This window comes from Dermochelys coriacea, chromosome 2 (assembly GCF_009764565.3).
Source record: "Dermochelys coriacea isolate rDerCor1 chromosome 2, rDerCor1.pri.v4, whole genome shotgun sequence".
Classification (NCBI taxonomy): Eukaryota; Metazoa; Chordata; order Testudines; family Dermochelyidae; genus Dermochelys; species Dermochelys coriacea.
Window position 1 is genome coordinate 260,052,678 of NC_050069.1, and position 25,234 is coordinate 260,077,911.

The window sequence follows — 25,234 nt, forward strand, 5'->3', positions numbered from 1 at the left end:
GGTGGGGACGAAAGTAGCTGTGCAGTTCTCTGGTTTGGGGACTGGCCTGGGGACCAGTTCAGTTCCCAGCATAAGTTAGAGCATCCTCTAGTCAAGCCAGTACAGCTGTACGCCGTTGGCTTTTGCCTTTTGCAAATCTTGGTTTGTTCAGACGATACATTATTAGTGTTTCCTAGGGAATTTGAGGGATGTGAAGGGGATATAAAGCTAGATGTTCATTTTTTATTCTAAAAGCATTGTCAGGCAAAGAGGGCTATCAGCTGCTACTGAGTAACACTAAGATCTTTAGTATCACTAGGCCAAATTCAGCATAGGCAGCTCATTGAAGTCAGTGGGAGCTATAGGCAGGCATCTGTGGGTACAGATATTAATCCTTTCAGATTTAGTTCTTTGTGACCCAAAAATCTCTTAATGTCTCTTGGCCAAGGGGTGCTGAGGGCATAGGTGCCGACTCTGTGAGGGCTCCGGGACTGGAACACCCATGAAAAACAATAGTGGGTGCTCAGCACCCACCAGCCACCTGCCAATCAGCTGTTTGGCAGGCACGGCTGATCAGCTGTTCAGCAGCAGGTGGGAGGTGCTGGGGGAGGGGACAGAGTGGGGGGAAAAGAGGCGGAGCTAGGGTGGGGTCATGGCGGAAAGGGCAGAGTGGGGGCAGGGCCTCGGGGTGGAGTGGGGGTGGAGCACCCACCTGGAAAGAAGAAAGTTGGTGCCTGTGGCTGAGGGGCTCCAGGAATCCCCTGGGTCTCTGGTGAATGTGGTAGTTCACCAAAGAATGTCCTGTGTGGTCTCAAATAAAAGCCAGTGTCACACTGGTCATCGATATCATGAACTAACATATGCATGTTGTATAAAGAGCTATATTTACACATAATATTTTACTGAAAATTACATCCTATGTCTAGTGACTAGTCACAGGTGAAAAGGTGAAAAACAGGTTTTCTGTCAGACAAGAAATGATTATCTGACTGTTCACTATATGGTTCATGGCACCGGTCTGAACTGAATACTAATGAAGGATTGTGAAAACTTCAAAGCAAGAAGAGTAGCAGGAACAGGTGAACAGCCGGGGGGTGGGGAGTGAACCCCTGTCTGGAGGTGCAAATCAAAGGCTTGGTCTGGTATGTTTGGGGGAGAAGATCTGTCATCCTTCACCTAGGACAGAGGTGGCAAACTGTGGCCTGGGGGCTGCATCCGGCTCTTCAGACGTTTTAATCTGGCCCTCGAGCTCTCACTGGGGAGCAGGGTCCAGGGCTTTCCCTACTCTGGCGCTCCAGCCAGGGACTGGGGTCAAGGGCTTGCCTTGCTCCGCGTAGCTCCTAGAAGCAGCGGCATGTCCCCCCTCCAGCTCCTACATGAAGGGGCAGCCAGGGGGCTCCAAATGCTGCCTTTGCTGCAAGCACTGCCTCCACAGCTCCCATTGGCCAGGAACCATGGCAAATGGGAGCTGCAGGGGCGGTACCTGTGGATGGGGCAGCGTGCAGACCTGCCTGGCTGTGCCACCATGTAGGACTTCAACAAAAAAACTTCAAAAACAGACTCCAACGAGAGACTGCTGAATTCCAATTCAGGTGGGGGGACTTGCCGGGAGGACATGCCATGTAGGAGCCGGCTGGGTGACGTGCCGCTGCTCCTGGGAGCTGCTTGAAGTAAGCATCACCCGGAGTCTGCCCCCCTGCCCCCCTCCCGTGTCCCAACCCCCTGCCCCAGCCCTGATCCCCCTCCAAACCTCTCAATCCCAGCCTGGAATACCCTCCTGCACCCTCAACCTCTCATCCCCAGCTCCGCCTAGAGCCCATACACCCAGCCGGAGCCACACTCCAACCTCCTGTCCCAGCCTGGAGCCTCCTCCTGCACTCTGAACTCCTCATTTCTGGCCCCATCCCAGAGCCCACACCCCCAGCTGGAGCTCTCACCCCCTCCCACACCCCAACCCCCAATTTTGTGAGCATTCATGGCCCACCGTACAATTTGCATACCCAGATGTGGCCCTCAGGTCAAAAAGTTTGCCCACCCCTGACCTAGAACATAAACAGACAGCGAGTTTGCTTCATGAAAGTGGGGTTTCAGTCAGGCTTGATTGAAACCACTGGAGATAACTTCTGGTGAGATAAGCTTCTTTAAACAGGAGGGTAACTTGTTAAGTTTAGTCTCTAGAAAGCATGTTATGATTTTGTTTTATATGTAACCATTTGTTTCCAGTGTTCTTACTCATTATCGCTGGAATGTCTGTATTTGAGAATGAACTTATTCTTGTTTTCACTGTAAATAGATCTCAGTGCTGTGGTGTAAAGCAAAGTGGTGATCTTGAGTTGCATCTTACAAGCTGGTGTGTACTGCTGTTTTGGGAACAGCCGGCCTGGTCATTAGGAGGGGCTTGACACTACAAGGAGTGCTCTGAAGACTCGGGGGTTGGTGTGTGCCTTTAGCCAACCTGTTCAGAGAGAGTGGAGGTGTGGAAGACAGTGTTTGTGTAGCCAGAACCTATTAGTGTTAGAGTGCTGACCCACAGCAAGGCACAGACAAAACTTCCTCACACTAGGGCAGGTGGTGTTGAGGGGCCTCACAGCTCAGGGTGTTTCACATTCTTCCAATACTAAGGTGTCATATTTTCACTGCTGATTTATGTTTCTTTTATCTGGTAGCCAAGAAGCAACAGATCATGACCAAAGATGGTTTCCTGATGTATCTGCTGTCTGCAGAGGGGAACATATTCAACTCCTCTCACAGTAAAGTTTACCAGGACATGACTCAGCCCCTCAGTCACTACTTGGTGTCATCTTCGCACAATACCTATCTAATGGAAGACCAGCTCAGAGGGCCCAGTAGCACAGAGGCCTATATCAGGTAAAGGGGGATCTCTCAATGCAGATTGTACAAGGATACAGAACACATACAGGCAGACTTGACCCTTGAATGTTCAGTTCCACCCTGGCCTGAACTGACCCTAACCTTATTGCTGATTTTTGTGTCTGCCAGCTAGTGGCCAGATGTTGGAGTGGCCTCAAACAGCTGCAAACAGACAAGCAACAAGATACTTCCCTGTAGCTGACAGTATTGCCAATCCTAAGCATGCAATAATCCTGAGTCAGGCCCCCAAAAGAATGAGATTTAAAAACTAATAAATGTAACATGCTTTGCATTTGTCTTCTGGTGTTGGGAACTTCACGGGTCATGTTTTCAAGCTTTTCTCTGCAGCCAGGAGGGCTGGAAATTTACTCTTTTTTCAGTGAAAGCTGAATTCTCAGGCAATAGCATGATTCCAGGAGGAAACCCAAGTCACGTGAGTCATGATCAGAGTGTGAGCGCTAGTTCCACTGAGCAGGTGCTCTGCTACCATGGCTCCTTGCCAACCCGATGGAATTGCTGGGGAGTAGCAGCTAGCGAGTCAAAAGCAACGGGGAGGGGCAGAGGGTTTAGCTCGGTGTATTGCTTTCATTAGTTATTTGAATGCATTTTGCAATATCAGGAAATTATTTAATCCTGTTTCTATTGCAGTTAACTCGGTGGTTCCCACAAGTCTTGTAGCAGTGCTTATAGGAGATGGGTCTCTTTAAGTATATGGGGGAATTACGCTACACATGGCCTACTGTACACATACGCCTCTGTAGAGAAAAGTGGAAAGATCATCTTCAGAAGACTACAGTGATGAATATATAGACAAGAACTTACGTTTGAAGGCAGGAAATGACTGAACCAGACAATGCAGGGCAGAGGCTTTGTGAGCATATATTCAAGATGTATAATCTGTGGGGTGAACTTTTTAAAGGGGATTTAGTCTCATTAAATGACAGTGAAGTTTGCATCGCTACGTCAGTGAGCACAACTTTGAAAATGCATCCCCAAGTCCTTGTCAAATCTGCATGAAGAATGCTCATGGTCTAGGCCTCTCTGATTGTGGCAGCTACTGATGGCTTTTTTGATCCACTCTCTTTATGTTCAGTCAGCCTTTCCTGATCTGCTCTTCACCATCTCAGGGCTTCCCTAATCTCCCTTCTCTCCAACCCGCCCTGTGCTTTTCAGATCCCCCTTATCTTCAGGTGCCCTGAGTTTTTCCCATCTCCCCTCTCCTCAGATTCCTTTATGCATTTCTGAGCTTGCTCATCAGTTTCTCTGAGCTCCTCTCCTTTCAGTTGCTCTGATCTCTCTTGAGCTCCCCGCTCCTCAGTCCCACTGCACTTTTTACAGGTTCCCCTTTTTTCACTTACTCTGCACTTGTCAAAGCCATCCATGAGCGTATATTGAAATGCTCATGTACAATATCGTCCCATTTTTCGGGGGGGGGGGAAGAGGGAGAAAAACCCGAATGCCTCCATTCTTTGTTTCCAGAGCCCTGACCAAAGGCTGCCGCTGTGTGGAGCTGGACTGCTGGGATGGTCCTAACTCAGACCCTGTTATTTATCATGGCTACACACTCACCTCCAAGATCCTCTTCAGTGATGCCATAAAAGCCATCAAGAACTATGCTTTCAAAGTAAGAACAAAGGATGGGGCGGGGCGGGTATCCTGCATCTTCATTTCTTTTCCCTGAGAACAAACAGGCAGACATTCCGCTCCAGTGAAATAATCAGCTTTCCATTGTGCGTACAGAATGAAACCTGCATACTTGCATGTCTCATTGGTCCCTTTCTGGCTGCCATACCTGTGCCTTGCCCTCTGCAGTGAGCAGCACCTGAGGGTTATTGAAATGCTGAGCCCTTTGGGGCAGGGATTGTCTTTGCCTTGTCCATGGGTGCAGCACTTAGCGTGATGGGACCTGGACCCCTACCACGGTGAAGACAATAACCAGAAATTAGAACAATAATGCATGTAGGCAATGGAAAATGTAGGCAGTCCAATTAACTCAGCTGTTCAGTTCATGCTTAGCTTGGCTGTGATGTCTGATGGCTCAGCCTTATTTATCCAGAGGGTTTAGAGAAATCCATGTGTGTGCATGTGAAGGACTGATGGGAGATATTCCCTCTCTCTTCCTACTGGGAGTAAATTACAGGATGTAGTAATCAAATCTGGGTGCCTTGAATAGCAGCCCTGGGCTGTCATCCTTTATATCAAGACTGTTGTTCTTCCAGACTCACTGGGGACTCAGGCTTACTCCTTCTTCTTCAGTTAAATTGCCTTTAGAGCCAACATCCTGTTTTCCCCAGGATTTTAGGATGCAGAAATCAGAAGCCTACTTTGCAAGGAAATATCCATGAGGGTGCACAGTGGGTAGCACTTTCCTGGGGTCCTAAAACCTGTTAGATGCGTTATCAGGAAAGGAAGAAATGACTTGATGATATAGGATCGGTCTAGCCCTCGTAACACTAGTATCTGAGCATCTCACAGGCATTAATGGATGTTACTTTCAGAACGCCCTCTGAGGTCAGGAAGCATTATCCCCATTTTACAGATTGGGAACTGAGGCGCAGGGAAAGTTAAGTGACTGGTTCAAGATCTGTGGACCAGTTGAGCTGGGAATTGAGCCCCTGCCTCCCAGTCCAGCGTCCTAGCCTCTAGATTACACTTCCTGGGGGTTTCAGTAGATGGCTACCAAAACAGTGCTATTAATGTGTAATGTTAAATAGTGAAGAGTTACTGTGTATTGGAACTCGTCTGTACTGCTGTGTTAACGGCCCGGTTTCCAAAGAGATGTGCCTTTTGAAAACTGCGCAGCACATTGGTTTTGTAACACACGAAGGGAAGCGATTGCCAGAGTTAAACCATGATGTATGTGGCTGTCTTACCACAGACCTCTCCATACCCGGTAATCATTTCCTTGGAGAACCACTGTAGCCTGGAACAGCAGAAGATGATGGCTCAGCACATGAAGACGATCCTAGGGGACATGCTGCTGGTAATGCCAGTTGATGGAAATACATCAGACTTCCCCTCGCCGGAGGTGAGTGGAGCTACTTGAATGCTTTGTGTGTTGTTACACGGCCTGTGTTCTTGTCAGACTCATGTACTATCACTCACCGTGATAAGGAGAGTCACTGAGGAATCTCACTTGAAGACTGGCTCTGTGGAACTCAGGGAATTTCTGATCCAGAGGCCAGACAATGTCTTCAGCCCTGTTAGCAATTGCTTTCTCACAGGGTACGTCCAGTTAGCTGGATATTACAGGTCTGTTTTGTATATGCTCACCTTACACAGAACTTGGTTAATATGACCTTCCGGGGCCTAATGTCCTCTGGATGCTGGAGTTATCCTAATTAGTTTTAGTGTAGATGAGGGGAAGACTAGCTCCTTGGGAGAAGTAGCTAGGGGAGTTGTCTCCGTGCTTCTGAATAGGCAGAATTGACCACTACTTGATTATAATATAGAGGAGCAGCACTGTTCTGTACTGAAAGAGGAAGGAAGCTCTCACTGGCTTGTTTTCCGCTGCTCTTCAGTCCCTGGGAAGCTATTCCATGAGGATTCTGGCCCGTTCCCAGGGAATAGACAGAGTAACTGAGACAGCCATACTGCACTGATTTCCCCTACCCCCTCCCTACCTCAACATGCTTAAGGAAAATCAGTGCAGGTTACTGCAAACCATGTCATATTGCAGACTCTCTTCCCACTAAGAGAGATTCTGAGGGCAGTGGTGGCTTGGGGAGTAATAGAGAGCATGGGAGCTGCCTTGTCGAGGGATTGTGAGGAGGGGGAGAGCTGGGTGGCAGTGCAAAGGCAAGGGACCCTTGTATGGAGGCCCCTTGCCAGTGGCATGTGCCTAGAGATCCTTGCACATCAGTGCAGCCAATGAGTTTGCGGAGCTGACCCCTAGGCCTGATAGGGGAGGGAGGGACCCAGCAGACTGATGAGGTAACTCAGTGAGTTAACACTTGTGAGCCCTTGGTTGGTTACTATCCATGCTGCTAATAAATTCAATACAGATCTGAACTCATTGTGACTGTTGCAGAAAATTAGCCAGAGTTTTACTCAGCTGGGAGTGAAGCAATGTAGCTCCCTGGATGCCAATGGCACTGATCTATACCAGCTGAGAATCTGTCCCGCTCTATGATACTTAGGCCTGAATCCAAAATAGCAGCATGTGGAGGAGAAGATACAGCAACAAAAATGACCTTGGATTAACTAGGGCATTTTGAATGCTTTTTAAAATTCTTATTTTTACCCAAAGCTTCATTGGCCCAGGAAGTGCTGGGAGGAGTTTGTGGATGGGGAAAATCCGATGATCAGTGCGGGGGGGAGGAAGGGGGAGGGAAAGCGGTCAAAAATACCATAGGAATTTGGCGTCTCTCGTGTTCTGCTGTATTTTAAGGCATTTGGGAGTGTTACCTTGTGTTTGTACAGTGCTTAACAAAATGGGGCCCTGTTCTTGGTTGATCCCTAGGCATTGCTATAATAAACAGGATTTATTATTATGAATAAATGTACCACTGCTCCACTAGGACTTTTGCATTAGGGAAAAGAATTTCACTCCATAGTTAAGCACTGACTGTGCTATGGCTCGTGCAGGATAGGACACACCCCAAGGCTGGGGATTGAATAAGATTTTACTGAGTTGGACAAGCAAGCTCTTGAGAGATCGTGTTACTGACTTTCCCCTCACTTCTTCGCTCCTTGTTTGCCCTCAGTGCAAAATTCTGAAATCAGCTGATTGCTTTTCAAGGGGCTGTTAACTCTTTGTAGCCCAGTAAAATTATATATATATATATATATATAAATCTTTAAAAATCATTGAAAAATAAAATGGGAAATAATAAATCAAACAAAAACCAAAGACATTTTGTACATTTTTGTTTCCTGCTATCTACCTGATATGCCCTCTGGCTCCTCCGATAGACAATGGGCCAACTCCTCAGCTGGTGTAAATCATTGTCGCTGCATTAAAGTCAGTGGAGCTAGGCTGATTTATATCAGCTAAAGATCTGGTCGAGTCAGCTTTTTAAAAAAGGGAAAAAATAGTGGTATAAAAATAATTCCTCACTTTTTCCCTCCTGTACTATTCCTCCATCTGCCTATCATGTGTGCCTAGTAGAATCTTTTCTCAAGACCAAATTGTTGACTGTTGTAGAAAATACTTTCATTTATAATTGATACGTAATACACCATCCTTAATTTTCCACTTCCTATGAAAGCTGACAAGAGGGAAGAGGGAGGGGGCAATGAATTTTTTATGAGAAAAAAGTGTGTCCATTTATTTTCTGTTTGGAATCTACCCCTGGCAAACAGCTGGAAGGCAGTAAACAAAATGCAAAGCAGGAGAAGCATCATTATGGAGTCAGTTGGCTGGGTAGTTTTAGGACTTAAAGAAATGTACCTCACTGCAGGAAAAGGGAAGTTGACACAGTTCAGATTCGCACTAATAAATTACGTTGCTGTCTAGAGTGTGTATCTTTTTTGGTAGGTCCTAATCCTGCAAACCGTTACTGCTGTGAGAAGTCCTTATGCACGTGAGTAATCTCATTGCCTACTCACATCAGGGGCAATTAACCTGGTTGCCGAGGGAGAGCAAAAGCCCCTGAACCACTTAAGCTACGCCCAGGGGTTGCCCAGGGAGGTCCACTGGCAGATGGCTGCATGGGTGCCAGGGCACCCCCACGGGCCATGGAACCAGTCTGTGTAACATCCCTGCATAGGCCGACATAGAAGGCTGCTGAGGGGCTGGGAGGAGAAAGGAGAGGCTAGAGTTACACATATGGGGTGGGCGTAGGGGATTGACCTCCTCAGCCACTCTTCACTCCACCATCCTGGAGCACAGACAGTCTCCTAGCAGGCTTTATACAGATGGATGGCTGATTTGCATTGCTGGGCACATGGTATGTCAACTCTCACATCCAAGGTATAGATGTACAATAGATGATCCCATCCCATCCCCAGTAGTTCACCCTCCTTGGAAACTTCCTTCTCCATGAAACCATCTTCCCCTGGAGGTTTTCTTGGTAAAGCTGTCTAAGTTTGTCTCTCTTGTTCTTTATCACATTGCACGTGATCCAGTCACTTCACTGCCATTCTGAAAGGCACCTGGCTTTTTATTTCCCCCCGTCTCTGAGAAAGCTCACTCGGGAGCCAAGTGGAAGAAATAATTAGATCAGAATGGAACAATAACTCACGGGTAGGTGATCCTAACTAAAGAGCATGTAGAAAATAGCTTAGCCAGCCCAGTACTGGAATTGAAATAAAGCACTTGTTAAAGTCGTTGGTGACTAGAGGAATCAGATGGGTTAAATATTAGAGTCCTCATAAAACACTCCAGATTGATAGAGTGGATAGCTCTTGTTGTGACCCTGACATCCCCATTCAGGCATTTAATCAATCGCTTCTTACCTTGACTACCGCATCTCCCTTCTCAGTGGCTGCCCCGATGCCATTGCTGTATGGCTTGGTGTGCCAAGAGTGTTGCTTCCCATCCTCTCACATACGGTAAGATGTGACCATGTCCCCCTGGCCTCTCAACACTTCAGAGTTGCTAACTCTCCATGGAGTGGCCCCCTGCCCATCTCGCCTTCCTTGGGCTAGATTCACTCCTCAGTAGCAGAAAGTCTGCCTGAGTCAGAGCCATCATTGCATAAGTCTGCTGCAATACCCCGTCTGCTGTGGGTGTGTCTGCACTGCAATTAAAAACCCGCAGATGGCCCATGCCAGCTTACTTGGGCTCAGACGTAAGGGGCTGTTTGTGATATTGGGGCTTGGGCTGGAGCCCCAGGCTCTAGGCACCTGCAAGGTGGGAGGGTCCCAAAGCTCGGGCTGCAGCCCAAGCTGGAACATTTGTACCGCAATTAAACAGCCCCTTAGGCCGAGCTCCGCAAGCCCGGGTCAGCAGGCATGGGCCAGCTGTGGGTTTTTAATTCCAGTGCAGAAATAATCTGTGAGACCCGGAGTGAGCTTTTGCTATCCATAGAGTAGTGGCGCTGCCCCGAAAGGCACAGGACCAGGGCCATTTGGAAGATACACTAAATCAAGCAACTTACCCTGAAAGCCTCTGCCATCAGTGTTTCTTTTGAATCCTGCCCCCACCGCATGTATAATGGAGGCAAATTGCTCCCTACTGGTGAATCTAGGTCTCGTCCTCCCCCGGGTCCTCTTCTGTGTCTTTTTCCATAGTTATTTCATTGTTGGAGGGAGCCGCCTTTGCAGCCCCTCCTTTCTGGGATAGCTTTCCTCTCTCTCTGCCTCTCTTAAAAATCTCACTGGAAAATGTCTCTCCTCCTCTCTTGCTGGGGCCCCTTAATTTTTTCCATCTTCTGCCATCGTTTCTCCTTTAACGTCATTGTTCAGTTATTGCTATTTCACCCTGCAAAGCAGCTTGGGAGACAATTGCCCTGAAAGACATTGTACAAAATAAGGGTGTAATAAGTATTAGTGTGTTGGATCTTCAGAGCCCTTGACAAGCATTATCTCAGTAACCCTCACAGCTCCCCCGTCAGATAGGTAGGAAAGTATCTTTATTCTGCACACTGTGGAAATTGAGACATGGTGCTGAGCCATTTTAATTCGCACCTGAATTCAGTCCCTACCAGGATCCTGCCCACAGAGAGGTTAAGTAAAGTGCCCAAGGCTATGTATCAAGTCAGTGGCAGAACTGTGTAAAGCTCTTTGACCTGTGCTATACAAGAGCTCAGACTTAATGATCTAATGGGCCCTATGAATCTATGAAACTATGTGATATGCATTTGGAGCTACTCTGTAATAACTTAAGAATACTGTGTGTCGACCGCATAATTGGGATGTTTACTTTGTGCATAGACTGGTTGAGTTTAAAAGGGGCTGTTGGGAAAAAACAAGCAGAACGGAAACAAATGGCTGAAGATAAGCCACTTCTCAGCACACTGGAGAGTTTAGATTCATAGATACTAAGGTCAGAAGGGACCATTCTGATCATCTAGTCCGACCTCCTGCACAGCGCAGGCCACAGAATCTCACCCACCCACCCCTATGAAAAACCTCACCTATGTCTGAGCTATTGAAGTCCTTAAATCATGGTTTAAAGACTTCAAGGAGCAGAGAAGCCTCCCTCAAGTCACCCATGCCCCATGCTACAGAGGAAGGCGAAAAACCTCCAGGGCCTCTCCAATCTGCCCTGGAGGAAAATTCCTTTCTGACCCCAAATATGGCAATCAGCTAAACCCTGAGCATATGGGCAAGATTCACTAGCCAGATACTACAGAAAATTCTTTCCTAGGTAACTCAGATCCCATCCATCTAATATCCCATCTCAGGGGATTAGTCCTATTTACCCTGAATATTTAAAGATCAATTACTTACCAAAATCCCATTATCCCATCATACCATCTCCTCCATAAACTTATCAAGTAGAATCTTAAAACCAGATAGATCTTTTGCCCCCACTGCTTCCCTTGGAAGGCTATTCCAAAACTTCACTCCTCTGATGGTTAAAAACCTTCGTCTGATTTCAAGTCTAAACTTCCTGGTGGCCAGTTTATACCCATTTGTTCCTGTGTCTACATTGGTAACTGAGCTTAAATAATTCCTCTCCCTCTCCTGTATTTATCCCTCTGATATATTTATAGAGAGCAATCATATCTCCCCTCAACCTTCTTTTAGTTAGGCTAAACAAGCCAAGCTCCTTAAGTCTCCTTTCATAAGACAAGTTTTCCGTTCCTCGGATCATCCTAGTAGCCCTTCTCTGTACCTGCTCCAGTTTGAATTCATCCTTTTTAAAGATGGGAGACCAGAACTGCACACAGTATTCTAGATGAGGTCTCACCAGTGCCTTGTATAATGGTACTAAAACCTCCTTATCCCTACTGGAAATACCTCTCCTGATGCATCCCAAACCCGCATTAGCTTTTTTCACAGCCGAGTTGTTAAGAAACAATGCCATGGCAGGGGAAGGCTGGGAACACAGGAGATCAGAAGAAGCTGGGCAAGTTTAAAAAGAAGCACTCTGTCAAAGGGGGTGAGGAGGAATATTTGGGGGGGGGGCGGTGTTTGAGGGCACCAGACTGACACACCAGGGATCTGCTAGGGATTCTGAAGAAGTTAGGGCTGCCTAAATGACCATCAGGGGATGATGGGGCTTTACGTAAGATAGATACGCGTGTAGACTGTTTAGAGAAAAAGGATTTTAAGACAACAAATGCTTTGTTCCTGTTGTTAAAATAATCAGTACTTTGGTTCGAAAAGGCTGTCTGGTCATGTATGCCACTGGTCACAGACTCCCACAGGGTAGAACTGCCCGTGCCTGAAGTCCGTCGGACCTGCTGGCTCAGCATGGTGGATAGGCAGGGTATCGCAGCACGGAGCCTGGTCTGAGATCGGGAGAATCACAGGATTCCACCCTAGGGAAGGCTAAAGGCACGAGGGCTGAGACAGGCAGGGCTGCACTCGGAGAGACCAGAAGGCAGGCAGAGGTGTGGCTAGCTCTGCAACCGTGACTCTCTATCCATGGCTTCTAGTCCAGAGTTCCATCTACTCCCAGTCCTGCTGCCTCTCAGGATATATTGTGTTGTATTCGCCCTTGTGCTTCCCACAGGTAAATGAAGTGGGTTTTGTGGTCAAGTCTTGCCAGTTGCTGTTACTTACTGAGGCATTTCAGGAACTCTGAGGCTTCTACACAGCACAAAGGACGCGCTCAGCAGAGCTGAAGTAATGAGTTGATTCTCTTTCCCCTCAGGCGTAGTTTGGCAGGAACTACTTAATATCACATGGAGGGAAACCGAGACTGCCATAACGAGAGTTTAGTTTTTTAAACTTCATCCTGGGGGAAAGCCACTGAAAATCAGGATGTCAGCATCTCTTGTTCCAGATAGCCATACTGATTGATGGGTGCCAATGCTCAGCACACGTGCCTCATGGAAATAAGGTTCAATGCAACTTTTATTGTAGTACAGCAGTGGTCACCAACCGGTCGATCATGATGAACTGGTCGATCCTAGATCTCCCAGTCAATCGCGATCCCATTGGCTGGGAATGGGGAGCTGTGGCCAACGGGAGCTGTGGGCACGGTGCTTGCAGAGAGGGGCAGCACACGGAGCCACATGCTGCCAGCCCCCGCCTCCCAGGGGCTGAAGGGGCACGTTGGCCCCTTCTGGGAGCGGTGTTGGGCCGGGGTAGGCAGGGAGCCTGCCTTAGCGGTAGCCACGTTGCACCACCAACCGGGAGTCATCGCAGGTATGTGCTGCCTGGGGGGAGGGCGCACCCCAGCCCTGAGCTCCATCCCAGAGCCAGCACTCCAAACCCCTTCCTGCACCCCAAGCCCTAGCCCTAAGCTCCTTCCCAGAGCCTGCACCCCACCCCCTTGACCCAGCCCGGAGCCCCCTCTCAGAGCCAGCACCTCGCACCCATTCCTGCACCCCAATGCTCTGGCCCAGCCCAGAGCCCTGTCCTGCACCCAAACTCCCTCTCAGAGCTTGCACCCCTCACCCTCTCCTGCACCTCAACCCCCTGCCCCAGGCTCAGCCCAGAGCCCCATCCCACACTCCGAACCCCTTGGCTCCAGCCCAGAACCCGCACCCCCTCCTGAACCCAACCCCATACCCCAGCACAGTGAAAGTGAGTGAGGGTGGGGGAGAGTGAGTGACAGGGGGGGGATGGGATGAGTGGGGTGGGGCTTTGGGGAAGGGGCGGGGTGTTGGGGAAGGGGCGGGGTAGATCCATGGTTGCCCTTAAATTCAAAAAGTGATTTTGGGCATAAAAAGGTTGAAGACCACTGTAGTACAGCGTCTTCTACAGAAACTGGAGCCTGAAACTCTTCACACAACTCAGTTATGAACCTCATCCCGTGCAGGAGGGTAGCACCAAGACCAGTGTGCCACTTAAGCTCTCAGAATAGGACTTAAGACTGACCTACCAGTGAATTTCACCCACACTGATAAATACCAAATCACAGCAGAATTAGAAAGAAATCAAGAGGTATAGGCAAGGGGGCTGGGGCGGACAGTATTCATAGGCCAAAAGGGACCATTGTGATCAGCTAGTCTGGCATCCTGTATAATACAGGCCAGAGAGCTTCATTGATCCTTGCATCAGCCCATAATTTCTGTTTGAGGTACAGCGTATCTTTTAGAAAGACCATCCAATCTTGATTTAAAGACTCAAAAAATGGGAAAAGATTACTTGTCCCTTCTTGCCGGCAGAAAGCTAAGGAGTTAAGTGATTTGCGTAAGGTTCGCACAAAGCCTGTGGCAAAGTTGGGAATTAAATCTAGATCTCCTACATTTTATGCCAATGCCCATCCTTTTTCTTTCTTCTGGGCCCAGAAATGAGGCTGTGGCAAGGAGGTCTGAAATGCCCTTCCCTAGAGAGCTCTGTGATAAAAAGGCAGCGTCACAGAGATAAAGTACCAATGAGGTGGAGACGTAATAACTAATAGCAACACACAGCTTTTATATGCAGTAGATACAGGAAAGGCTGGTCCAGAATCTGCATGGGAGAAGGCTCTTGCGCTAGTGAGATGAAGTTCACCCCTGTGGAGAGTGCCAGCATGAGGCCTAACAATCCTTCTGTTTGAAGGCTTGAGTGGGATGTAAGTGGTGCATCGGCCTCTGTGCAGGGATGAATTTCTCCTGCAGGGTCTAGATGTTATAGAAGAACAGAGAGGAATAGGGGGATGCTAAAGTACTGCAGGGCATAGGGAAGGTGTATAGAGAGGGAAGCTCTATGGAGAGTTTTAAAAAAAGGGGGACGGTTTTCAACTGGCTCCTGAAATGAATGCAGAGAAATGAAAGGATCACCAGCTCATTTAGTCTGACCTCTTGTATACCACAGGCCACCAGCACTCGCATACTCACTCCAACAACTGCAATTAGACCAAAGTATTGCACCTCTATGGAGACAAAACTATTTTATTCCCTATGCAAAGAATAGGAGGGGCTGGGGTGCACCAATCCCCGAGGTCCCAGCAGTGGCAGGAAATTAAGTGAGATATACCCAGATGAGGACTGGCGATGTCTGTTCCTGCCATATGTTGCCTGGTAATTGGTACCCTCCTGCTTGCAGCTTTTGTGCACTCTTTGAGTGCTGGGGAGTTGTTCCAAAGTAAACAGCTTATTTGTGATATCTTAAGGGGGAAAAGAAAAAAGCTTGGCTCCTTTATCAGGTTCCAATGGCAAATTTCAGTTCAAGCCAGACTTTGCGGTGCGGCCAGCAAAATCTCCTACAACTTGACTGCATGATGTGTCAGGCTGGTCTCTGCTGAGACTCGTTATAATGCGCTGTCACGCACAAAGAGAGTATAATATTCTTTGAAAACTGCTTGATTGCTTTAAAATCTCCCTGGTTTACTACAGCCATGTCATTTAAGAACAGCATGACTGTTGCCTCTCCCATCACAGCACTCAGAAATATAGAGGAAGGATTGTTCAGTGGTTAGGGTCGTTAGCTGAGGCTTTGGGAGACCCAAGTTCAATTCTTTGCCCCACCACCATCCCGTGTGACCTTGGGCAAGGCACTTAGCCCCTTAGTTCCCCAGCTGCAAAATGGGGATACGAGCACTGCCCTGCCTCAGAGGGGTGTTGAGAGAATAAATACATTAAAGATTGTGGGTGCTCGGCAGGATGTAAAAGAATGCGGGAGTGCATGTCATACCAAACCAAAGCAAGCAGAGTGGTTAATTCGCAGATTCCATCTTTCCTTGGGAAGTTAAGGACAGTGCTGTGCACTATGGGTAGGATTTTCCTAACACTCAGCACTGACTTAGGCATCCAGACTGGAGTCAGTGATACATCTCCGACTGTGTTCGCTGGGAGCAGGGGTGGGCCGGTGCTACGTGATTTTGAAAATCCCAGCCCACTTGAGTAAAAAAGTAACAAGCCGCAGAGTGTGCTACTGGAGTTCATACCTTGTAGGGCCAGAAGGGACCATTCTGGTCATCTAGCCTGCTCTCCGGCATAATACAGGTCAGAGAGTGTCACACAGCGATCCCTGCATCAGTCCCATAACTTCTGTTTGAGCCATAACAGAACTTGTAAAAAGATGTCCAGTCTTGGTTTTAAGACAGCAAGTGATGGAGATTCCACCACATCCCTAAGTAAATAGTGCCAGTGGTTCATTTCCCTCACTATTAAATGTTAGCCATGTTTATTATCTGAATATATCTAGCTTCAACTTCTGACTCTAAAGCGCCCTCTACTATCAGAAATCTTTCCCCCGTATTGGTACTTGTAGTCCGTGGTCAAGTCACCCGGGACCTTCTCATGGGTTGTGATAAGCCATATAATACAAAAATTGAATGTCTTGGGCCAGCTCCTCAGCTGGTGCAAATTGGCATTGCTGTATTGGAGGATGCTGATCTGATCCAGTGGAGGATCTGGCACCTAATCTTTTTGTTTTGCATATAAAGAGTCTGTCTCTGAGATGTGCCAAAAGCCCAGAGCTCTCCTTGAGTTTGAGCATAGAATATCTTCAAAGGAGGCCCTGAACATCGTTCAAGATACTGACCAGTGCTTAGTGATCATGTGGAATCCTTTGGTCAAATACGTGCTTTCACTTATTGATATATAGCAGTTTTCAACCATGGCTCTCAAGCAGTTTACAAAATGGTGTAAGTTTCCCTATCCACATTTTACAGATGAGGAAACAGAGGCTGAAGGAGGTTAAGTGACTTGCATAAGGTTACTCAGTTAGGCAGTAACAGAGCCAGGAATACATCCCATCTATCCTAACTCCCAGTCTTGTTCTGTGGCCATTGGGTGATGTTAGATATTTAAAAAGAGTTGGATAATTTTGGAGCCTTTAATAGGACTCGTAGTTATGTCTGGTAATTTAAGGTGGATCTCACTACATGTTTCAGAGAGCATGCTGATTACCTGGGGCACTCAGACAGGAGCTTTTTCTTATCATCGGTTTTTACAGATGGGCTGGGAGGTGGTTGCCATTCTTTGAAATCTCAGGCATTGGCCACTGCAGGGAGTAGGTACAACCTTGGTGGGCTGATGGCTTTGTCCATTAACTGGATTCCTTTGGCTAATAACCAATGACTGGTGAAGCTCAAATGGGCCTTGGTCCTGCCAAGCATCCTTCTGATTTATTACAGATCAGGCCAGATTCTGCTCTGACTTACACCTGTTTTTCACAACTCCTTTTGCAGCAATTAAAGGGGAAGATCCTTGTGAAGGGAAAGAAGTTGAACAGCCTGGAGGACACCATAGGGATGAACGGGAACAGTAGCATAGAGGCTGAAGATGTCTCTGATGAGGATGAAGCCGCCGAAATGGAAGATGAGTCTGTGAAGAAGGAGGTAGAGGAGAAGAGGACAGTAAGTCAAAGCTCTGACTGGATCACTGAATGGGAAGAATTATGTGGAGAGGGAACGGGCATAAGCTAGATCCTGGCTGTCCAGCCTGCAGAAGGCCTTGACATTTTATTAAAGCTAATGTTAAAATTATATAATACATAGGTTGAGAAAAGAGTGTCTGTACATCTGGGTACAGTGCTTAGATGATCCACAATACAAAGTTTGTTTTAAAAAGACATAAAATACATATAGTGCATAATCAGCAATAACCCAAATTAAGGTGAATAAATTACATTAGCACTTTATCCCATTGCACAGTTCATAGGGATATGAAAAGTAGATCCTTCTACATGGGGCTTTGAACATAGTGTAGGTCCAATGAACCCACTTTCTAATACGTGACCAGGTCCTCAACTGGTATGAATTAATGTCGCTCCAATGGAGCTCTGCTGATTTACAGCAAGGGGCATAGTTCGATCTGTTCAGGCGAGGCAGGGCCAAACTATAAGAATCTTGGTCCTTCCCTAAACTCAAACATAGCTTTTGAAAGCTCTGCCCTTAGACACATGCACTTAACTCATTGAAGCATCCATGTGCAGAATTTGGCTCTTTATCTTAGACCACTGGTCTTTTCCAGCCTCCGGGTGTGTGTGAATGTCCCTGTGCACTATGGGCCAGATTCACTGTGGGTGTATAACAGTGTAGCTCCACTGAAGTCAATGAAGATGAACACCCGCTGTGGATCTGGTCCATCATGTGTTTTCCCTAGTTTCCAGAGGTTTATGTTTCATGTCTAGTCTGGAATCAAGCAGGTGTTTCCTTGGACGTTGGTTATTTTTCTTTCCTGCTTCTTTCCCTCGCCGGAGCTGCTTGCTCCTTTTAAATCCCTGAAGTAATTAAGGTGGCTGTGGCAGCAGCAGGGGCCAAACCATCACATGACAAAATCAGAACCCGTCTATCCCAGAATGAAGAGCTCCAAGCTTTGTGGAGCCGGGAATCCTGCCCTCTCTGTTCCCTTATTCCCAGCTAGGGTAGATCTTCCGGTTTGCACGGCTGGCCCTGAGACAATCAATTTCTGAGACTCAACTGAAAAGTCTGAATGCTGGAGTCGAGGGCTGTGGCTGGGAGTGCAAACAAAACATTTTTGGTCCTTCGCTACAGAAAGCCTTGCGCAGAGCTTTCCACCTGCACAATGTGGGGGTCCATCATGCTGTGACATTGAGCAACAATGGGACTTGGCCGGCAAAGCAGCTGCTGCATGAAACCCAGTTAAGAGCTCACACACACAGCCCAGATCTTTCCCAGACCTCCTGCCACTAGCAGCCTGTGAGCCAGAAGAGTGAGCTGGATAACAGCATGCAAACACCCATCCCACAGCCATCCCGAGTCTTTTATTAACTGGGGTAGGGTTTGCCTAGACCAAATGTGCAACCAGGAATCAGCCTGTTCATGTGGTCAGCGTTGAAAGCAACCTGTTCTGGGAAAGGAGGGGAAGCTGGGTGCAGCCCAGTTGCATGAAAGGTTCTGGGTGCTAAAAACTGGGAGATCCCTCTGTGAAGGAGACAGGAATGAGGCCCTGGTGTCCTTCCCCAGTTATCACTGGAGTGCATACACTGCACAGTTATGAGAGAGCTTGTGGAAGAAAGGCCAAACCTGTTGCATTCTTGTCTCCAGAGCACCAAATTAAAGCTGGCCAAGGAGTTATCGGACATCATCATCTACTGCAAGAGCGTCCACTTCCAGGGCTTCGACAGCACCACCTCTCCACTCGCCTTCTACGAGATGTCGTCCTTCACCGAGAGCAAAGCCCAGAAATTGGCGCAGGAGTCTGGTACGTGCCGCCGGCCTTGTCAACAGGCTTTGCTAGTCCCCTTGTCCGTGAACACATACACTTTGGTGCTCACTTCCTTATCTAGTCTTTCCATGCTAAGATTCACTTTTAAAGGCAAGATGTCCAGAAGAAGAGAGTCCTCTCCTACATGATTGGTAGCATCTTAGAATCTAAAAACAACTTTGCATTGTCTCTATGTATAAATGGCAACTTCCCTCCCTACCCCACCATTAAGTATTTGTGCTGCTTTCAGTGCTGTCTTCTGGATCTTTTTTGTAATCCACAATTGGTACCTTGAGAGTATTTTAGCCAGAGCAGCATTTTACACACTTTAAGCATGGTAGTAAAAATCATAAATAGATATTGTAATGTGGAGAATTTTGTGTGTGTATGTAATATATGTACACTACTGCAGTTTGTTGGACAGAATTATTTCAGCTGTGTCTCACAGGTGGGTTTCATAGGCCCGATATTGCATGCACCCAATAGAAAGTCCCATTTAGGCTGAAGCAGAAAGAGCCTGTTCCTTTAGAGTAAGAGACTCTTGGTTCTATCCCTTTGTCACTGTGAAATACTGAGCATACAGCATAGTGGCCATTGTGTACAACACAGTAACACTCAAGAAGCTTCGGGGTGGCCACAGATTTATTATAATATCTTCTTGCACTGAACTATAGAACTTCCTGCTCCATTAATATCCCTTCATATTAATGTGGGAGCAGAAATGGTGTCTTTATGGCATATGCTGTTCAAGCAGTTTTGAATGGACACATATGTCATAGGGGCTGTTTCTGTTGCCTGATTGGATGAGTTTAACTCTCAGAATCAAGTTTCTTGTGTGAATAGTTGCTCTTTGAATTCTGCTTTCTGTGAATGTTCTGCATTATCCCTGTCACATTAACTATTTCGGTCAACATTCCTGCCAGAATATTAATCTGCTTTAGTATTCACAAGGCAGAACCATTTCATTGAAAAATTTGAATACTTGCTCTGCTCTAGTTCCCAGCAATGGTGACTTAGGATGGGAACTGTATGCAAAGTTACTGCAGGTTTGGGTGAGGGTTCAATTTACTTAGTGAATGAGAGTCCACTTTGATCACCAGATTAGTTATCAAACGTGGATGAGGAGGCACCTAAAAGATTTGGTCTCTTTGGCTGGTTATGTTACCAAAAGAAGCAGTGGAAGTGATTTTGTGACAGTGTGTCTGATAAAGGGAAAGAAGTTGTGACAGAATATACTCCTGTGTTCACACTCTATACACCATTGTAATAATGTTTGTACAAAGTGTGCCATGTGAGGAATCATATAAAAACTCACAATTTGCTGGTCAGTATTGCCCTGGTAAAGTATGTGTGGCAACATTGAGAAGTGATAAGATTCCCCTCTATGATGTTATTAACACACGTTCCACAGCCCTGGCCAGGCAGAAGTCAGGTCTGTCCTAAACAAAGGAATATGTGCTTGCCTTAATATGTATTTAAGCAGTAAGCTGAGTCATCAAGCAGGGAGGGACAGCAAAGGAAGTTCAAACAGGTGAAAAAACCCAGCAGGGAATATCCTTCCACATAGGCTCTGTGTTTCCTGAGTCTCAGCTGGCAATGTTTTTCAAGAAATTATAAAAGGGAGAGACAAACACGCCAAGGCCCTCCTTTCTTTCTCTCCCTACCCATCCCATTCACTGCACCTGAAGAGACAAAGGAAGCCACCATGGGACTCTGGGGCAGGGGTGCTGACCTGAAGAGTTTGGTCGTAAGACTGCTGTTAAAACATGTGGTGAGAAAACTCTGCTTCGAATCTAACAGAATACGTTAAGTTTGGCACCAGGAAGCTTTTTCTCTTTATTTTTCTTGTAACCATTTCTGGCTTGTGTGCCTCATTACTTGGACTCACTTAAAACCTATCTCGTTATCGTCAGTAAACTTGTTTTATTGTTTTATCTAATCCAGTGTGTTCAAGTTGAAGTGTCTGGGTAACTCCTTTTGGGGTAACAAGTTGTGTGCATATTATTCCCTTAAAGGAATAATGGACTCAAAATATTTGTACTGTCCAGGCGAGGGCTGGGCCATACAGGATATACATTTCTGGGGGGAAATCCAGGATGGCGGGAGGGTGTTGGGCTCACCCTGCAATATAATCAGACTGATAAGAGCCATTGTATGGTTGGCTGCAGCACACACACAGATGTAATTGAGTGTGACTTGCATGCTGGAGGCTGTTTCTGAGCAGTCCAGGTTGGAGGCTACAGCAGCGAGGCTGTAAAGGGCACCCCAGGTTACAGGGTGGGGTGACGCAGCTGCTCATTAGTCTGGATTGTACCCTGGTATGTCACAGAAGAGTTATATGCAACGTTAAAAGACAGGCTAAGTAGACAGGTAAAGGAGCTGCATATCATTAAAAAGGAATAGAAATAGCACACATCACTCAAAAGGGTGTTTGTATCGGTTTCTCTAGGAACCAGTTTTATTCATCACAACATCAGGCATTTGAGCCGGGTCTATCCTGCTGGCTGGAGGACAGATTCTTCCAACTATAACCCAGTTGACTTGTGGAACGTTGGCTGTCAGATCAGTAAGTGCAATTGAAAGCTACCAGGTTGAAAATTGGAACCAGATCAACAGGGACCTAAATGTTGTTAGTATTTGATTGACCTGTGTGTGGCCTCAGTCCCTGAAGAGAGGACCTCCCGCCCCAAACTGCCCCCCCCCCCCCCGGGATCCCACCCCCTATCCAACCCCGCCTGCTCCCTGTCCCCTGGCTGCCCCGACCTATCCACACCCCCGCCCCCTGACAGGCCCCCTGGGACTCCCATGCCCTATCCAACCCCCCCTGTTCCCCAGCCCTTGGCTGCCCCAGAACCTCTGCCATCCAACTGCCCCCTGCTCCCTGTCCCCTGACTGCCCCCCAGGACCCTCCACCGCTAAGCACTCCCTGTCCCCTGACTGCCCCCCAGGATCCCTTACCCAACCCCCCCACTGCCCTGTGCGCCGCTGCCACCCCCTTACCATGCCGCTCAGAGCGGCAGGAGCTCGCAGCCCCGCTGCCTGTGCGGTGGCGTAACTATGTGAGAGGGGCTGGGGGCGAGCCTCCCGAGACAGGAGCTCAGGGGCCAGGCTGGATGTGGCCTGCGGGCCGTAGTTTGTCCACCTCTGCTCTAGTATACTACGCTTTGCTGTGCTATGCAGATATTGTGCTTATTACTGCAGTATCTGAGCACATCTTAGCAATGCATTAAACAACCATGATTCTTATCTGTCGTGAATTGTTTGTTTTCTGTGAGATAATGAACTCTTGGTATTCGTGTTTAACAAATGGGGAACTGAGAGACAGAAGATACGTGCCCCAGGTCAGACAGAAAACCTGTGGCTAGCTAGGAATGAATGTAGACCTCCTGAGTCCCAGTGTTGTGCTGTCACTCTGAAGCTCCATACTTCCTCATTTCCTCAAAGTGTAATGTAGGTAATAAAAAAAGGAGTACTTGTGGCACCTTAGAGACTAACAAATTTATTTGAGCATAAGCTTTCGTGAGCTAGAGCTGTACTGTAGCTCACGAAAGCTTACACTCAAATAAATTTGTTAGTCTCTAAGGTGCCACAAGTCCTCCTTTTCTTTTTGCGGATACAAACTAACACGGCTGCTACTCTGAAACCTAATGTAGGTAATGTAATTGTGCATGTTCCATGCTTAACTGATAGAACAGTATTTCTCAATGACTGGTTCCTGGACTGGCATCGGTTCCTGAGATCTCCCTGAAACAGTTTAGGAAAGCAGCAAGCCAGTCCCTGGTATCAGAAAGGTTGAGAAACATTGCACTAGAGGGCACCAGTATGTATCAAGACCCATTAGTAGTGGAGGAATATAGTGTGGCAGAGTAAGCAACAACAGCAGCTGAATAAGCAAACTGGTTATTTAGCCCGTTGTCTGTGCCTTAGCTGGTGAGTTCCTGGGTCCAAACATAGCAGATCTAACACAAAGTAACAATCTTTTAAAATTCGTGGAACACTGAAACTTTGAGGAGATGCAAATGTTTCAAAAACAAATTGTGAAAACAAGGGCTCCATGAAGCTGCTCATGAAATAAAGTATTTTTGCCCATTCCCCACCCCCATGGGGGGAAGATGGCCCAATGGTTAGAAAAAGTGCTTGAGGGTCTGGCATTCTGGGTTCCATTCTCAAATACCGCTGTGACCTTGGAGAATTCACTGAGACCAATGTGGGTGCTGAAAATTAGGCACCTACATCCATATTTGGGCACTGAGTAAGTGGGCAGATTTCAAAGGTGCTGAGCGTGCACACAGCTCTCTCTGAAATCAATATGTTGCATTTATTTGTGTTTTATTTATCAGAGGAAAAACAGAGGTGTGAATGAGAGGATCATTTTTGTCTTTAATTTTTGTAGAGCACTTAGGACTTAGTGGTCATGGTGGAAAACCAGCTAAACATGAGCTCCCACTACCATGTGGTGGCAAGGATCGTTAACACGATCCTCGGATGTATAAGCAGAGGAATATTGAGTCGAAGCAGAGAAGTGGTATTGCCTCTGTATGCGGCACTTGTGAGACCACTACTGGATACAGTGTCCAGTTCTGGTGTACACACTTCAAAAAAGGTGTTGATAACATGGAAAGGGACTCAGAAAAGAGCTACCACAATCATTCAAGGTCTGGAAAACATGTCGTATAGTGAGAGAGTAAAGAAGTTCAGTCTATTTAGTCTAGCCAAGAGAAGGTTGAGAGGTGATTTGATCAGTCTATAAGGCTCAGATCCCCAAAGGTGTCTAAATACCTGTGAAGATCTGGGTCTAAGTAATTACATGGAGATTTCTGAAAATAGAGAGCTTCTTTATCTAGCAGACAAAGGCCTAAAAATCTCCGATAGCTGGAAACTGATGCTGGATACATTCAGACTGGAAGAAAAGTACAATTTTCAGTGAGTTAATTAGCCATTGAAACAACTTACCTATGGATGTGGTGGGTTCTTCAGCACTGGAAGTCTTTTAACCAGTATTGAATGTCTTTCTCAAAGATACACTCCATTTCAACCTGATGGTGCAGTCTCAGTTTAGGAATCATTGGGTGAAATTCTGTGTTATGCAGGAGGTCAAACTAGATGGTCAGGATGGTCCCTTTAAAATCTGTGAAATCCTCAGGTGAAAAGGGCTGTAGGAAGCGAAGTTTATCACTATTGTGCTACAGATCACGAAGGCAAATCTTTATATGCATGAAGGTAGCTGTATTGCGTGAAAAATCACTAGAAAACCACTTGTACTGGCTTACAGGAAGGTGAATTTTATTTTTTTGTTCCAGTTGCCTTGAATTTCCAGACGCCAGGCCCAGAAATGGATGTTTACCAGGGTCGATTCCAGGACAATGGGTTTTCTGGGTATGTCTTAAAGCCAGAATTCCTTCGTGACAAGCAATCCAAATTCAATCCAAAATCCATCACAGAAGGAGTCTGGTGTATGCGGAAGAAACTCCAGATTAAAGTAAGAATTGGAGTAGGAAAATTGTAACAGCAACGCCAACTTTGTGTGCTTCTACAGATCTAAATTCTGCCACCTCTACCCACACTGAGCAGTACCTTCACCACCCCGATTCACCAAGTTTGAAACTCCTGCTTAAATGCAGCGCTAGTCATCAAAGTAGTTAATCATGTGCATGAATCCCATTGACTTCAGTCTGAATTGGGGCCTCTGTGAGAACTCCTTTCAAACTCAAAGGGACTACTCAGAAAGTAAGGCCCCAGTTCAGCAAAGATTCACTCACATGCTTAACTTGATGCACAGAGTAGTCATTGGGGTTATGCAGTGTTCATAAAGGGAAGAAGATATGTAAATCTTGGTAAGATTGGGGCCTATGGTACTATAAGGTCTTTGGGGTAGGGGCTGTCTTGTTCTGTGTTTGAACAGTGCCTAGCACAGTGGGGTCTTGATCTGTGACTGCAGCTGCTAAGACTATCACAATTCAAATAATAAATTATAATAATAATGCGTTGGGGTGGCAGAGACTAGCTCACAGAAAGCACTCTCTTTTCATGACTTCACCTTCTTGGTTTAGTATAAAATGTGTGAAAAGAATAAAACAAGGGTAGTCAAGGCTCATATGTCATTATTTATTGTTATGGTTACAAGCATTTATTTAGCAAACATCCTTCAGTATTGGTTCAGGGTATAAATCGCTCATCAGCAGGGGTCCATTAGGAATTCCTTCTCCCTGCCCCTTGCCATGGCTATTGGAGCGTTGCACAGTTGACCAAGAATATTGTGGCCATTTCACACCTTTCCCCAA

General features: G+C 46.8%; 1 protein-coding gene across 1 annotated transcript in view; it reads left to right on the plus strand.

Moving 5' to 3' along the window:
- PLCD1 (phospholipase C delta 1) overlaps positions 1-25,234 on the plus strand; it is a 95,045-nt gene that overhangs the window by 63,573 nt on the left and 6,238 nt on the right. Inside the window, exons 6-12 of the mRNA XM_038390475.2 lie at positions 2,646-2,847; positions 4,330-4,474; positions 5,729-5,878; positions 16,973-17,140; positions 18,794-18,950; positions 21,403-21,519; positions 24,254-24,432. Coding sequence (XP_038246403.1) covers positions 2,646-2,847; positions 4,330-4,474; positions 5,729-5,878; positions 16,973-17,140; positions 18,794-18,950; positions 21,403-21,519; positions 24,254-24,432 — 1,118 coding nt within the window. The remainder of the gene's footprint in view (positions 1-2,645; positions 2,848-4,329; positions 4,475-5,728; positions 5,879-16,972; positions 17,141-18,793; positions 18,951-21,402; positions 21,520-24,253; positions 24,433-25,234) is intronic.